The sequence below is a fragment of the Phoenix dactylifera genome, chromosome 9 (assembly GCF_051530095.1).
Source record: "Phoenix dactylifera cultivar Ajwa chromosome 9, Ajwa_hap1_PhDact_Kaust_v1.1, whole genome shotgun sequence".
NCBI lineage: Eukaryota > Viridiplantae > Streptophyta > Magnoliopsida > Arecales > Arecaceae > Phoenix > Phoenix dactylifera.
In genome coordinates, this window is record NC_143198.1 from 2029328 (window position 1) to 2045731 (window position 16404).

Here is a 16404-nt window from a genome sequence, read left to right on the forward strand (position 1 = left end):
CAATAGCTAGAAGCAAAATTGCATGTGGAATTTGCATATTTCTTTTATGTTTTTTTTTTTAATTTTCTGCTTGAAGTCCAAAAAATTGATGTGTTAATAATTGACATCATTAACTCCTGAGCATCCTCCTGTCTTCAGGGCTGGTTTGTTGAGATTTTGGCTTAATTGGCTGATATTCCTCAAAGTTACCATACTTGACCATCAAAGGAGCAAAATTGCTACAACTGAAGACTTAAAATCTACATAAGGCACTTTAGCTCCTTTGATTCTCATTGGGCAAACAGAGATCTCAATTGAACCACATTTGTGTGTTAAAATATTTTGTTTATAACATCGCGCGGTCGCTCATCTTTTGCTCCTCGGACTATTTACATGTCACCATGTCCAGTTATTTATGCTATTCAGAATATTGTATGTATATTTATCGGCAATCTCCTTGATTGATTCGTTATATTCGGCTAACTTATAGGCTAGTGATAGGCATAGATAATGAACTTAGGATGCTTACATTCAGCAAAACATATAATAACAATGTACATGTGATACTATAGCTTGCTTCTATTCCAAGTCTTTATACAAGTCATCAGTGTAGAGATTCATTTATCCTATGAGTGAAGGCTCTAACATGCTCCTATTCCAAGTCATCGGTTTAATCTCAACCCAACCCTAAGATACAAATTTCCAGGATCCGACATTAAATGAGCAAGAAGAACGCTATGTACATGGCCAGGAAAATCCTGTTCGATCAATGGCTTGGACACATCTTATCCAATAAAGCTGCTGAATTTTGACTAGCTAAGGCTCAAGGCTCGATCAAGGCATGGTGATATTTTCTAGAAAGTTTGCTCCGGCCGAAAGATTTTTCCAGCTGGACACAGCTTAGGTTGGGTCAACTCTGACCCGTGAAAAGGCAGCGCAGCGAATGTGGAATCCTAGGAGACAAAGAATTGGTATAGGAGAAAAAAATTTGATAGCTGAAAGGTCAAATAGTTGACCTTTTATGTTCTAGTTCGTCGGCTTAATTTGGAATTGATTGGTTTAGGAGAGTTGAAATCGTGAAAGAAATTCTCTAGAAGCTTTCATTTGCTCGTGCGTTCAGCTTCTGAATTCGATGTTCGTGATTGGAACACTGTCATCTCATACTACTTTATTTAATAAAAGAAAAAGAAAATTACAAGGGTGGAAACCAACCAAGAGCTGTTTTTTTTTCCTTAAATATTTTTTGAGTATCAGTTTTTTGCCTTATTAATATAAACTTAGCCCATTTGCAATGTTTTGTGGTGAAGTCTTCTTATTTGGACGGCCAAATTGCTTTCCTGAGTGATCCGTCACATAGGCAACTGTGGCCAGCTTGCTTTCCTGAGTGCTCGGCCACATCACAAGAGCGGCTGTGGCTCAAAGTGCAAAGAAAGAGGGAGACACGCATGGCCATCTATATTTATCATAATGATATGTTGCATCTATTTCATGCACATAAAAATCTCTTGCGCGACATGGCATAAGAAAAAATCATATTGCAACTTATATAAAATTAGTATGGTATGGTTGAATATTAAATGTCCAAGCATGTGCATATTAATGATCAATTGAAAGTCAATCAAGCGGCAGACCGGTTAGGCACCGAATGGAGACTTTCTTTACAAAAATGAAGACTTGATCTAACCCTAACTCGTCCACCCGGGTCCTAAACTCGGATGGCCTTGGTGGAGGTTTCTCAAGACACTAAGTTTTTTTTTTTTTCTTTAGAACTCTCTCCCTTCTTGATCTAACCTAATTTGCAATTACATGTGTGCCATGTAACAAATGAGCACATCTCCTGCTGCAATCTGCAATAGAATAATTGTAACAAACCAAAAAGCTTCATCAGTGCCGTCCTAAGTTTTAACTTCATCTGCTGGTCCTCTTCTCTTCCCTCATTATCCTGTGGAATAGACTATTCAATAAAAGGCTACTAGGGAAGAAGGTATCCGAGAGCTAGAGTTGGATCGGTCAACACCTTTTTTGCCCTTGAAGGCATCCAACTTCGCCTGCCCCAATCCTTGACCCATCCACGGCCCCACTCAAAGTCTATAAATTGGATCTACTCTCGAGTACCCATTATTCCTCACCAAGCAAGACAGATCAAATGGCTTCCTCAAACCTTCTCCTTCTTCTCCTCCTCCAAGCCCTCCTCATCCTTCTCTCACCAGCATCGGCTGCTGGCTCCAATGTTTTCGCCGAATACATCGGGGCCGAGTTCAAAGGCGTCCGGTTCTCTGACGTCCCCATCAACCCCGGCGTCAACTTCCACTTCATCCTCTCCTTCGCCATAGATTACACCACCTCCTCCAACCCCCCAACTCCTACCAACGGTCGGTTCAACGTCTTCTGGGACTCTGCCAACCTCTCCCCCTCGCAGGTGGCTGCCATCAAGCGGGAGCATGGCAATGTTAAGGTTGCAGTCAGCCTTGGTGGAGATAGCGTCAGCGGTCAACCTGCATACTTCAAGCCTTCTTCTATAGATTCTTGGGTCGCTAATGCCGTCGACTCGCTCACCGGAATCATCAAGAAATACCATCTGGATGGTATCGATATCGACTACGAGCACTTCCAGGCTGATCCCAACACCTTCGCGGAGTGCATCGGGCAGCTGCTGACGAGGCTAAAGAGCAATGGAGTCATCTCCTTCGCTTCGATAGCTCCTTTTGATAGCGCGCAAGTCCAGAACCATTACCTGGCTCTGTGGAGGAAATATGGGCATCTCATCGACTATGTCAACTTCCAATTCTATGCCTACGATGCAAGCACGACGGTATCTCAGTTCCTGGGCTACTTCGCGAAACAGAGCTCCAACTATAATGGAGGGAAAGTATTGGTGAGTTTTACCACGGGTGGAAGTGGAGGGTTGTCGCCACAAAACGGGTTCTTCCGTGCATGCAGAACTCTCAAGAGCCAGGGGAAGCTTCATGGCATCTTTATTTGGTCTGCAGATGACTCCAAGAGCAATGGTTTCCGCTATGAGAAGCAGGCGCAGACTTTGTTGGCATCTTAGCCGAGTTCGGACTTTTAAGCTATGGTAAATAAAGAAGCCTCGTAATTAGTGTGCTCGCAGAAGATGTTGAACTGAACGGGTCTTTTATACATGAAGTGAATGAAGAAATCCTGTAATCTTTCTGATAAAACATCTTGACGTGAAAAGAATCGAGATTAAATAAATGAAATATCATATGCTTCTATTTTAGCTCTTGGGAATATATCCAGAAGTGTTTTGAAAGGAAAAAAAAAAATCTTTGTTCGAATTTAAGATCTACCGCAGATTTTCTTCTTTGATTCTAACGGTTCACTATAGGTCTCTGTTCATATTTTCTGTAAAAGTATGGTTCGATAAATTCTTTAATGAGGGGTCACCTATGATAACAAGTAATTCCTTAGCATTCAACTATAAAACAATACATGAATATAAGAGAATGGCATATAACCTAATGCGTATGACCAACTTGTTGCAACTCACTACACAAACAAAGCTATAAGAAAAAAAAAAATTGAACAGCTTTTTTTGCTATCCTTTTCAAAATTATCCAAGATCAAACATAATTTGTAAGATAATTCATACTAGGATCAAGTGATTTTATAAGTTCATTGAATTGTAAGAATGACCAAGTCTTCTCCTAATATAATATTTTCCTGGATCAGAGGAAGCTAGAGAATTATTTCCACAGAGACTAGACAGATAAGCATTTTAAAGGGAGTGACAGCGCCACACTTCGTCGTACTTGCCACAAGCATCTATTGACGAATAATAAATCTTATATTTCTTCATGTCGGTAAGATCTTAATGTTTGGATGATTTTCAAGGCTAAAACATGAGAATGGTATATCTGATAAAAGAGTTACAGATGTCAGGAGAAATGCAAGTCGTTTTTTTTTCTTTTAATCAACATGTAATAATTGAAGATTTCTTCCGCTATCATTTTAGACGAAGCTTATAACCAATGAACTACACAAGGGATAGCCCTAGCCATACACAACATCCAAATCCTGGTAAAGATTTGATTTAAACCCATCTTTGGTAGTCATACCACAAGACTTCAACAGCTTAGTAACTTGGCACCATTGTGTCCAAAGTTTTATTATTCCACTACCAAAATAACAGCTTTGGTAGGCAACTTCAAGCTGTTTATATTGAATCGATCCATCCAAGGCATGACACGGATGGAAATCATTGGCTAGAATTCATATTATCTTCTATAATTAGCGATGTCATAGGCTTCAAGAACTTGCCATGAAAAAATTGGACATTAAACATGACGATAGAATTACCGCAGGACAGGCATAAGAGAGCACAAGCTTCATAAAAGAGAAGGTTGCTGGTCGACTGGTTGGCAATCAAGATTAGCATCATGTGGACACTTTGGAGTTAAGACTACCCAAAGGAACCATAAGAACCTGCTGTAAAATTCTGGCACATTGTTCTGCTAAGTTCTTTGACAGAGCATATTCTGAGCCTAGGCTGCATGACAAAGAATGCATGGTGGGTTTCAGACCTAGTAGAGCATATACGAAGAGCAAGTATGAGAAGCCATAGCTAACATTTTTTTTCTGGTTCGAGCCTCTCTTATTTTGATATCAGCCGTCAACTAAATAGCAAGCACCCATCCTTTGCATTGATGTCCAGACAAACATATGTGATCTTTGAGAGCAATAAACAAAAAGCTGCCCGCGCAAGCCTTAAAGACCTCGCAGCAAATTTGAGATATTTGATGAATAGAGAACATAAAACACAGACTGCTGTAATATTGATAAAAATATTGACAGTTCCGAAAAGTTGAATTGTAACAAAGAATATGAAGTATACAAGACATCTGTATAGAAATATGCATATTTCAGATAAAAAAACATAATAAATGCTTGCAGCTATTCGTCCAATTGCTTGATCCTTTCATCTCTTTATCATAATAGCTGAATGATCTGAACCGATTGGCAGGCCAAAGAATAAGGCCCATCCAACGATATGGATGATCGTCATACAGCAGATCTCCTGGGCACGGAAGCTGAATGATGCAAACTTCCTTCAGGCTTTGTCTTCAGTCTGATCTCGGGCGATTGCGGCCACCTTTACGAGGGTTATTATACAGCGGTAATATGGAACGAGCACCATGTCTCCTCTCGCAACACCGCCAGTATAGAAGCAGAATAATTAGCAGAATTCCAATGGGAATTGCCCATCTACACCAGTCAAGACCACATAAGAGAAGGTTGAAACGTAAATGCACTTAATTAAATCATGGGAAGCTTAGCTCAGTAAAATAAAAAAACATTATGATGCACATTTCTGTGCGTAAACTAAATTCGAATAAAAGAAGACTTAAGGAGAAGAATTCCTACCTATCCAGATCAAGAAGAGGGCTATAAACTATAGCTTCCCAAGTAGCCACAATAAAATGCCAAACAGGATTATAGTACAACGATTCTGGCGACCAGAATATCCTCGTATATGTCTCCAAGAAAATAAACATCATCCATGCACCAATCTCTAGCAAAATGAACTTGATGACAAACCGACCCACTACAACCAGAACGAGGGAGAAAGCCACCAACCAATTGAAAAGTCTGTTATTATAATCCTTGATGAAAAGAGAGCGGGACCTCCCAAGCATCTGAAAACATGCATAATTTCACAATTAGATGTAACCCATGCAATGGATACTATAAGACACAAAGCATCAAGGACATGCATAAGCAGTAGGATGCAACTCAGGCACTGGACAGGAAATACTGATCTTGTCTCAAACATTTTCATTAATGCATTGAGCTTGACATCTTAAATTATATCTCAACACAATTCATCAAAATCAGAAGCCACATGGCATGAAAAAGACTGTTCTGGTGTATTTGAACATCTCATTTCATGCAGTTTGTGCACTTTTTAAGGCCAAGAAGATAAGACCATATGAATTTTTTGTTGGGGAAAAAAACACAAGATATCTAATTGACCTTATAAATTCTTATTCTGGTTTAATTTTTCAATTTCCATTAAATATCTGATAGATAAGTTCCTCTATATGCTTTCTAAACCTTGAGAATAGTTTCCCCCTTTTCTTTTGATACAAAGAACAGTTGCCCTTGAGTTCTCTCGCATCGCCTTGATGCATGTCATTGGTACAAACCATATTTCCCTTCTGCTTGTTTAACAGTTGTTTATAGGAAAAATGACGAGATGGCGTGAACATAGGAAATCGGGAGAGGGAAATCCAACCTTCACAATCCTCTTCTCATAAGTTTCCTTTGAAGGCCCAACACAGTTTTTTTCAAAACTTCGATTGCACTGAAGAAAACCAGCATTAAATTTTGCCATAGAAGGAAGTCTCAAGACCTGAAGCTCATCCATCAGATCCTCGCACTTTGTGTACAAGGCCTCACACAATTTTGATGACTGATATTCATTTGCCATAAGGAAATTTCGATAAACCTGCATGTGAGATTACAACAAGAACAAGCTTTCATGAATATAGTAACAAATGTAAACAAATGCAAGCATATGGTTCAAATAAAGCAGAAATAAAGACACTGAGACCCAATATCAAATAGTTCAACATACATCTAAAAGTTTGCAGATTTAGATATAGAGCAATTTATATTCGCAAATTAATACTAAAGATACATCAAGCTGTCAAATATGCAAGTATGAAGCTTCCCAAAAATATAGAAGAAAAGTGACCTCTATGCGCTATCCTAGACTTATGCAGAAAATGAAATTACTGATTTGTCTCATGCATAAATCTGCCAAACCATACTATGCTTGACCGAAAGTACCCAAGTGCACCTTCTCTATCTCATCTTCAAGTTTTAGGACAGATTGTTTAGCATAATGGCGACCAAAATGCTGTTGGTCGAAGAGTTTTCTTGCTTCCTTTTCTGACTCATCATGAGCCTGCTGTAATTTACCCTCTGGCACTGGTAAACCAAACCTCTCCATCCGTTGACCGTACAGCTTCAAGCACCGTTCAAGAATCGCCTTATTAAAAACCTCAACAAGAGAACCTGTTGATGGAATTTCTCCCTTGTTCAAGGCTTCAAGAATCTGAAATGACCACATAAGCAATTACAGAATAAGACGGAAAACAATTTTAAGCTATATTTTAGTTTGAGCCTATATTTTGCTGTTATGGAAGTTTATGATTATACATATTTAATCATAATTGTTATATAAACAGGAGATTTAGTAATAAGCACAAGTTTCAAGAAAACAATACCTGTTCTAGAAAAGACACGAACTCTTTTCCACTCAGAGGTTTACCCTGCACAATTTTTGGACGTATAATGGATGTGACAAGTTGTTTCAACTGCTCCCTCTTCTTTACATATATTGGGTCAAGTTCACCGTCCTTCAATTCACAAAGCTTCGTTCTTTGAAGATGAGGCTGCCAGAAATTTTAACCACTTAGTTATAAGAATTTTGAGACATGGCACGAGTGCCATGGGATATCAACGTGAATCAACATGACAGAATATCAATTAACACCAACTTATGTAACACATAACATCCATATGCATTTCATGATACACACATATTTCCAGTTATGTACTAATCCTGGATCATGTACTAGGGGTTTGGTTCCACAGCTCAGAAACCACAGTTGACAATGTGTCTTATCACATGTTTACATGTTTTTATTCTTTTTTAAAAATTATTTTATTGGGGAGGGTGCGGGGGGGGGGGGGGGGGGGGGGGGGGGGTGGTGGTGGGGGTGTTCGTGTGGATGGATGTTCAGCGAGGTGCATCCATGAGCTACTTTTCCTTGGCTTTGAGTATCATTTTTCACCAAAACTGTTGGAAAGGCCCAACACTTTTTTTTAACAAAAGAAGCAGAGGGGAAGGGGGCCTCGGTGCCAACCAAACGGTTCGCATTGAGTTCAAACAGAACCGGCCAGTTTGATCCGGTTTGGACCTTTTTCGATTGATTCCGATCGGTTCGGAACCCGTTCCGGCCGGTTCAGGGCTGGAACTGATTCCAATAGGCGAATCGGCTTGGTTTTCCACCAAGTCGGCTCGGTACGGGCCGAACCGGGCAGTTCGGTCCAGTTCGGCCTACCTTGCTTGCCACTGTATGCTAGACATAAAACCAGCTACCACCTGTCATTGTATGGACTATCTTGGCTGTTTATCTTGGGATGGACAGATGAAAATATTGTACAGATTTTCTTGGAGACCATAGCAAAACCCCCTTAACAATGTTGACAACTTGTTTATACATTACAAACAAAGAACCCTCGTGCAAAAAAACTCTTTGTTAGTGGGGAATTTAGATATTAGAAGGTTATCCTTGTTATCTTTGTTGGGGGCTAATGTAGACTACTATCCAATGTAGCAGCAGTCTCATAGGGCATGTACATTACATGTCAGAATTGATTGAAAATTTGCAAGATTCTTAGTAGTCATATATCAAAATTTTCCAGGCATAATTTCAACAACCAACATGGTGTGCCCATCGATTCTAAAATGAAGATATATCAGCTTGAAAATATACAACAATAATCAGAATATCAAAAGAAGCTGGTTATGAGGGAAGTCCAAAAAGAACAAGGATTTACAGCATCATCAAATAACTGAAGTATGTCATTTTTTTTACACATAGTATAAAGTATAACCAATCTTTATGAATTTCGAAACTTTTTAAACAATAAATACCTGCATCATACTGGCAAACTAAAAAAAGGCTTTTCTGGAAATTTATGAATCTTAAAAATACATAAGTACCGACACTGAACACAGCATTAGAAAAATCGAAATAAGAAAAACATACCTGTGGTAAGCTAAAGGCTGTATTATTATTACCCATAATCGCCAGGGACTCTCGAATTTGATTTACCTAAGTTAACAAAAAAAATGAAATATAAGATCTGAATACTGTACAGTCAACAACATAATAGGATACCTGATCAATGTTTTTGTCTCCTGCAATTACAAAAAAAATTAAAATCAACAATTGATATGATTTCGTAATATATCCACAGAAATAAAATGATCACAAAGCAGCAGATAGCTAAAACTAACCATTACTATTAGGGACGCGTTGAAGAGCTTCATTCACCATTTCTTGAACAGATTTCCCTTCTGTATCATCAAAAACAGAATTTGCTGAGTGAGTTGCACAGCTTTAACAATACAAGGTACATGCCATTGCATTGAAACAAAATTAAAAAGAGCAACAGAGCAATTCAAGCAATAAGGAACAGAGGGTAAAAACATCTCAAAATTAAACCAGAAAGAACTTCATTTAATAGGAGGCTTTATTTTCTGAAAGTTACATATAGCAACCATATTTCTACCATGTACTTATCATTGGATGGCTTCAAAATGATATTTAAATAAGTCAAGTTTTCAAACATATCCAGACAAATGTTATGTGTGTAATAAGATTTTGAAAGCAAATCATCTTGCTTATCAACAATTTTAAGAAAAGAGATAAATAGATTTTGTCTGCTGGTTGGTTAAAGTTATGGAGCTTGCTAAAAATTATACAACACAATTTAACCCATGTTATACAGCTAGGTGGTTGAATATGTAGATACACTGACAGACCATTAATGCAGAGTATTAAGTTTTGTATGGCCTTCATTAGTTGTTTCCCTTCCAAATAAAGGAGACCAGACAACGCACGGACTGTTTATTTTGTTTGTCAGCCTAAAATACCCTCTTCACACCCTCCCCCATTCCCTTTCATTGCTTTTCTCTCTCTAGTGTATTATTCATCCTCCATCTGATCTCTATTCTATGCATTTTTTGTTCTCTATATGATTTTTCCCTTCTTTACATTTAAAAGCTTTATCAGGCGCAGCAGTTCATAATCAATATATTCTTGTCCTTTAAAAGGATCATATATCCGTTACCTTTTTCTGATTTTGGAGATCTTTAATCTCTAAATTGCGTGAGTATGTCTAAGATTGTATAAATTCCTTTGATGAAGGCTGCTACTAATCAGCTGGTTCACCTCCTTTTGATCATACAAGTGGTGCCATTGGTTTCAGGGTACATGGAGCAATATATATGCTAGTCAAATTATGAGCTTCTACACCATTTCATGAGGACTGCTGCAAAACTAATGTTGTTTTCATGATTGAAGAATGATGTACAAGGAATGAACAAAGAATAACCCAGCCACTTTGTTTCCCCATGTGAAAAGATGAGTATTGTGATCAGGTTTGTCCTCTAGTTCCTATTACTCTCAGTAATAATTTTTAATGAGTAAAAATCATGGATGAGGCAGGTCAAATTGTACAACATCCTCTATTGAGAAGGATAGGTGCGATTAAGTTTTTTGTGATAACCAATGAGAGAAAAGTATCTCAAGGACTGATGGAACTATCTCTGTTGGTCTACAGATTATTTATAATTTTTTTTTATATAATAACTGACAAGAAAGAAAAAAATGTCTACTTCTCATGCTCCTGAAAAAGGATATATAGAATTTGACAAGTGCAGTTGCAAGAATGCGTAGATAATGGCATTGCTTTGGAACAGCAAGGAATCATAGATAAGTTCCAATATTGTGTCTATGAAGAGGTTGAAAAATACAAGGGATACCCTGCCCAAGAAATGTATTTAATTGACAAAAATATGACCAATATTTTTTAACAATTCTTCAATACTTTTCACTATTCAACATAAGTGACTAAAGACAACAGTAATCATATAAGTTTGCTGACTATGTAAACTTCTATCAGCTTCTCAATTATAACACCTAGATCGCATGCAAACTAGACATGCCCTTAAAATGTTATTTTAACTTTTCCCCCCATACCAAATTTTCTGAAGACCTAAAAATTGTTTAAGATTTTAATAATTTTTCCAAGCTTGAAACACCAGAAAAAAAAGTAAGATAAAAGATCTATAGTTGATGAGGGTATTGGCAACAAGTTATGTAACAAATGAATGGCTTAAAGACACTCTGATAACACCAAAAAAGTAAATCATGAGAAGTTTGTCTAGGCAGAAAGTGCCTTTGAGTACCATAAAACATGGGCAAGAATCAAGGAAAGAAGAAAAAGTCACCAACTCCCCTAAGTTGAATTTTGTTCAAACTTGAATAATCAAAATTGTTTTGATAATTTCCATCATATTAAGTTGCTATCTCACTTATTTTTGTTAGATACTAAAACCTCCAAGGATGAAGCCAGAACTTGCAATGACTTGACCAAATTTGATGTCAATATTAGATATGAGGGGGAGGGGGGGATGCCTTCTGATACAGGAAGCTCACAAAGCAATTCACGGACCATGACATTTTTATCTTCTCTTTCTTGTTTCTTTTTTCTACTCTTTTTTTTCATTTTTTTCTTTAAGGTTGGGTTGACAGTTGGTGTTGGTTGCCTCAAGGTCTTTTATGAGGACTGTAGCATCTCACATCGTATTGAAGAAAGAACATATGAAGTCAAACCAATACAGATTGGTTGACTTACAAATAAGCATTAGCTACTAGGAAGTCCAGAAAAGATCATTAATGAATCTATTTCAATGTGTGATCCTTCCCTTTATAGTGATCTGAATCAGATTAAACTCTAAAAGTAGTAAAAATGATTTGCTCAGATATAACAGATTCGACCATCTTAAAGATATGCAAACCCAAATTTGAAACCAATTTAGTAGAAAGAATCACTTCCATAGAAAAGAAACCATCAACTTACGGAGGAAATCTCGCTGGATAAGCCATAAGAGCTTAGCAGGCTCAAATGCAACATCCTGTCCCTATACAAACAACCAAGCATTTTAAATATATAATTATTTAGACATAATATACACTTAACAATAAGTGAGTTTGGTAGGTTACCTTAACCCTATCAGCATTTGAAGGCAGCACAAAGTCAGGAAACTGGTTAGAACAAAATAATGAAACAAAAGTTGAAACTAAATGCCTCTGAAAAGAACACACAAACAGACCTTCCATAGAATTCTTCTGCAATTTCGACAGCAAATGACAGACGAGATATATCAGCCTCACGAATCTAAAACATAAAGCAACAACAAAAAAGGAGCCTGAGAGTTAAGTATAACTAACTTTCAACCTAAAATTAAAATTTTGGAAGTTACAAAATGCCCACTATAGGCCAACAAATTTTGGCCAGATAGAGAACAAACCGTCTCAGCCAGATTGTAGATAAGCACAGAACTCATAACTGTTGCCAGAGCAAAGATCCTTCAATGAACAGAACACAAATTGGATTAACCGCATGCACCTACACAAAATTCACATAACAAGTATCAACAAAGATCTAATATCAGAGCATCACCTATCATCATATACATTCGATTTCCCGACACTTTCAAATCCTTCAGTATCAAGGTACAGCACTGACACCTTTGTTCCATCGATAACCAATTCAACCGGGGTACCCCAAACCCAGATTCCTGCATCACAAATAAAAAAATAATTTATGCTTGTTAGAGAACAAGAAAAATTAACACAACACAATATTCATGAATGCTACAAGAAATAGCTTCAAATATGGGGAAATCATTAAAAATTATAAATATCATTTAACCTTTTGTCTTTGTATCACGCATATGTCCAACACCAAAACCTGCATGTAAATATCTATTAGCAGGTTAAAAGATGAATGATTAAACATCCTTACTAGTCATTTAAGGTTCATAAAGGGAGAGTACAATGACAGCAAGTGCACCTTCATCACATTGCAGCGAGAGAAGTTGATTGAGAAGAAAGGATTTTCCTGATCGGTACGGACCAATAACCTGAGATGGCAATTACAGCAAGTGAATGTTAAAATATTTGATATAATAAAACTAATGAAAGGTCCATAAAGAAGCAAAATTATACCAAATTCAAATGCAAAGATTAGGAACTCATCAAGACAATGTCACAGCAGAACCAAAATCATTAACAGAAAAAATGATGTTCCATCTAATAACTTTAGAGTAAAATCATCAATATTCCAGGACAAAAAACTACAATCTGAAAACAGCAAATAGCTTATGGAACTATGGCACATCCAGTAGTTGGGATTACCCATTCTATTGTAAGGAGAACCAGCTAATATAACAAGAGTGGTAAAGGAAACAACTTGCTGAAACAAAGACTTCCAAGAGAAATATTAAAGAATTGCAGCACCTTGTTAAGATGGATAACCTGACTGGTGGCTATCTTAGTGACAAGGCAAAACAAGGCATTTACATCCTGAAACCATAAGAATTAAGCTACACATGCTCAGTTCGATCAGCTTCACAAATCCATCTTCAAAAAATGATCCTATAAATGGCCATGTTGTCTGGTAAAGTTGGTATATGGGTGATTTAGTAAAAATGTCAAATTTGGAAGAAGAGGCATTGTGGTAAAAAGTACCTGAGTTTGAAGTCTACTGGGCCTCACCAGGTCCCCCAATAGCCCCTAATTTATTAGGACCTAAATAGGTTCAAGTGGAATGTGGTTTTACTGGGTTCATTCTGAAACCTCGTTGACTATTTTATGCTCGATGAGAATATTTTATATAGTCATTGGAGCAGATATAGGAGTACGGGTCACGGTATGTAATTGGAAGAGAATTCCTAGTAAATTTGATATTGATAAAAAAAATTTACATAACACAAGCCCTTGTGATGGTTGAAATTGTGGCTGGGAACTCAGACAGCTTATATTGGCTGTTCTTGAACTTGGTTATAAAATTTCAAAACAAAATACAGCGGCTGTTGCAAGTTTCCTAAGTTTCCTCTGAAAACAAGATAAAGTCACCATTAATAGGTAGAAGAATTCAGATGTGCTACTCTCTAATTCCATAATGCTCCAAAAGGGGGACTGTCTTCTGACATCATCTTCTTGCTGGCCACTAAATTGGGTATTTCAGAAGCATGTCAATTGATGTTGGTCAATAATCATGCAAGTGGAAGTCACAATGGTGAACAAAAAAACAACTCTAACTAGGTAAAACGGTAAATACTGGAACTTAGGGGACAAATACAGTTGATACCCTGGGGAATCTAACCTCCCAAGCAGAATGCATGAAAAGAGAAACCTGATGACACCAGTGACGTTTAAGAGATGATTCAGAGAACATTTTCCTTGCAAATTCATCCTTATGGATCTAACACTTAATATGCAATGCCAAGCATGATGAATTTTTGGTTCCTAAGTTTTTTTTTTTTCTCTGATTGGCAAATGGAGACTATTGGAATAAGGCCATAAATGCAACCATAATCATAAAGCTGCAATATATCTGGGATTGACTTTTACAATGTCAAGAAATCTGCCAAAAGTAATAAAGCTGCAATATATGATTCCTTTCATTCTCATTTTGAATGGATGATGGATTCTCCCATCTTTGCAGGGGGAAAGGTTACAAGAAATGATAAACAGATAATGACATGAGAAAAGTGCAATAAGTTATTAGATTTTTATTAAAATTATTCAAATGTTCTCACATTGTTAAGTACTGTAAACAATGTGTTGTTAAAAACCAATGCCTAACAGCAAGCCTGTTCTAAGATATAATTACAAGAGAACTTCAGCTAAAGTTACAACTTACAGCAACGGCGGCTATAGGGGTCGTAATTCTTTCAATTGCCTCCAATCCCTCTCTTGCAAGACGGAGTTTAGTATGATCAGGATCTGGCTCCAAAATTGGAAATCTATAAAAGCTCGTAGTCAATACACATTGGCCACAAAAAGTAGTTCTAGTCCAGCATTTAACCAAAAGAGTTCTTGACTTCAAAGTGCAGCAGCAACACTTATCAGCAATGTGGTAGCAAGGTGTAATATCAAATTTTGTTCCTTACAAATGAATTGACATAAGTGACAACAACAAAAAATTAATCAATCACATAGTTCAGGGATATGCAGGTTTCTAGAAATGTTAGCAGACAATGCATGCAGAAAACACTGTGCAGAAGTATTTCTGAAATATGCAAGTCCCAGTCAGAGTGTGCCATATTCTCTTAAAAGCACAAGCATATCAAGACAGGTGTCTCAGAGCTGCTTGGAATCTGAAAATTTAGTGACTAAGTCCTAGGTTACCAATGGGCACAATGGTGCAAAAAGGTGTATCATCTGTGCAATTTTGCTTGTTGGCAAAAGCATTGAGCTTATTGAGGAGTTAGTTGATGCAAAGAGACTTGTTTTTCCAAGTGGGCTTGGTCTGTCAGCATTAAAGGACAAATTGGTTAGTCCAATAGATGATTCAACATTGGTCACACAATGGAAAATCATGGCACAGAATTTGGTTCTCATTTGCAGAGATAGCACAATGCATGGAAAGAAGATAATATTGTTGTGAATCATTTTTTAGAGATGCAGTGCATATTACTTTTCATTAATCACAGCTTGTCTTGAGGGTGAAGAAATATTCAAATTTCAAACAGTGACAAATTTGAAATTTGGATTATCTTTACATTTCTTTTGGACTTTATGAGTTTCAAAAGTGAAGATGCAGTCCAGACATGGGACCACTTCCAAATCCTTAGAAACTTCCAAGGGAATGCTTTTTAAGATCCATGGCTATCTAGTAAATATATGTAGCAGTCTTCTGCACAATATCTTCATATCACAAATCACTCTAGTCAATGACCATCAATCCAAAAGCAAGAAACACCGGGCGTTCAATGTTATGAACTTTAATTCTATAACTCTCCAAGTAATGAGTACAATATTCTGCTTCCACCAAATTAAATAGCGCATTCAATTGTCTAATCCTTTTGTATTTTGACTAATTTCCAAATGAAAAAGAAACCAAAAAAACAACACCTAGGAAAAGATGAATCCAAATTTGCACAAATCTAAATTCACAGTCAAGTAGGACGAAAACTAACAGATTTAGATCATATCCGCACTCACTTCAGCATACAAGAAAAGATGTTAGAACATAAACATAAAACAAAAAATATATATATAAATTAAGCCAAATGAACTAATTCTCTGACAGCAAAAACTAATCTTTCCAGCCAACAATATCGCAAGAAAAGTAAACCGTGAATTCCAACAAGAACGGCTAGTAAAACTAATGAATTCCAACGCAAATTTCAAGAAAGTCGCACTTACGCCAGCCGGAAATCCTCCGGTTCAGAAGACCCACATGCCAAGAAGCAACAAAAGATCACCCAGATCGACAGAACCCAGCGCGAGACTCCCATCTCAGAACAGATGCAACCAAGCCGCGACGCTCCGAGCTAGGGCGGAGGACATGGGGCAACGGCGAGCCCGAGAAAGCCGCTTTCTTGGAGAGGCACGGGTAAAGAGATCTCCCGGCGAAGAAATCGAACCATAGGACAAGCTAGGAATCGGGAAACCCTAGTTCTCGTGGGAGGGAGAAGGGATCTTGGGGTTTCTTCGAAGAAGGGGCGAGGAGTGCGGACTCTCGTCGATAGGGGGCGAGAGACAGAAAGAGGAGGGAGAGTCGAGGACCTCGAGACCTTTCCGCATT

At 37.6% G+C, this 16404-nt stretch overlaps 2 protein-coding genes across 4 annotated transcripts; one reads left to right on the top strand and one right to left on the bottom strand.

Moving 5' to 3' along the window:
* Nucleotides 1–2091: 2091 nt before the first annotated feature.
* Nucleotides 2092–3220, top strand: LOC103704521 (chitinase 2-like). The gene has a single exon (XM_089925212.1). It carries the CDS (start codon nt 2126–2128, stop codon nt 3029–3031), a length of 906 nt encoding a protein of 301 aa, XP_089781338.1. The 5' UTR covers nt 2092–2125; the 3' UTR covers nt 3032–3220.
* A 1463-nt stretch (nt 3221–4683) lies between these two features.
* On the bottom strand, nt 4684–16404 carry LOC103704520 (uncharacterized). 3 transcript variants are annotated; one of them, XM_088703921.2, is made up of 16 exons: nt 16023–16404; nt 14515–14617; nt 12661–12730; nt 12520–12558; nt 12268–12385; nt 12116–12173; nt 11908–11982; nt 11665–11725; nt 9035–9094; nt 8916–8935; nt 8784–8849; nt 7233–7400; nt 6803–7060; nt 6236–6448; nt 5365–5636; nt 4684–5205 (listed from the first exon to the last, which is right to left on the bottom strand). In XM_088703921.2, the coding sequence occupies exons 1-16, from the start codon at nt 16112–16114 to the stop codon at nt 5064–5066; spliced, it is 1815 nt and encodes a 604-aa protein (XP_088560047.2). In that variant the 5' UTR covers nt 16115–16404; the 3' UTR covers nt 4684–5063. The 3 variants fall into 3 exon arrangements, with proteins under 3 accessions (XP_088560047.2, XP_088560048.2, XP_088560049.2); XM_088703922.2 differs by lacking the exon at nt 14515–14617 and having other exon boundaries at nt 16023–16379; XM_088703923.2 differs by lacking the exons at nt 14515–14617; nt 16023–16404 and having other exon boundaries at nt 11808–11982.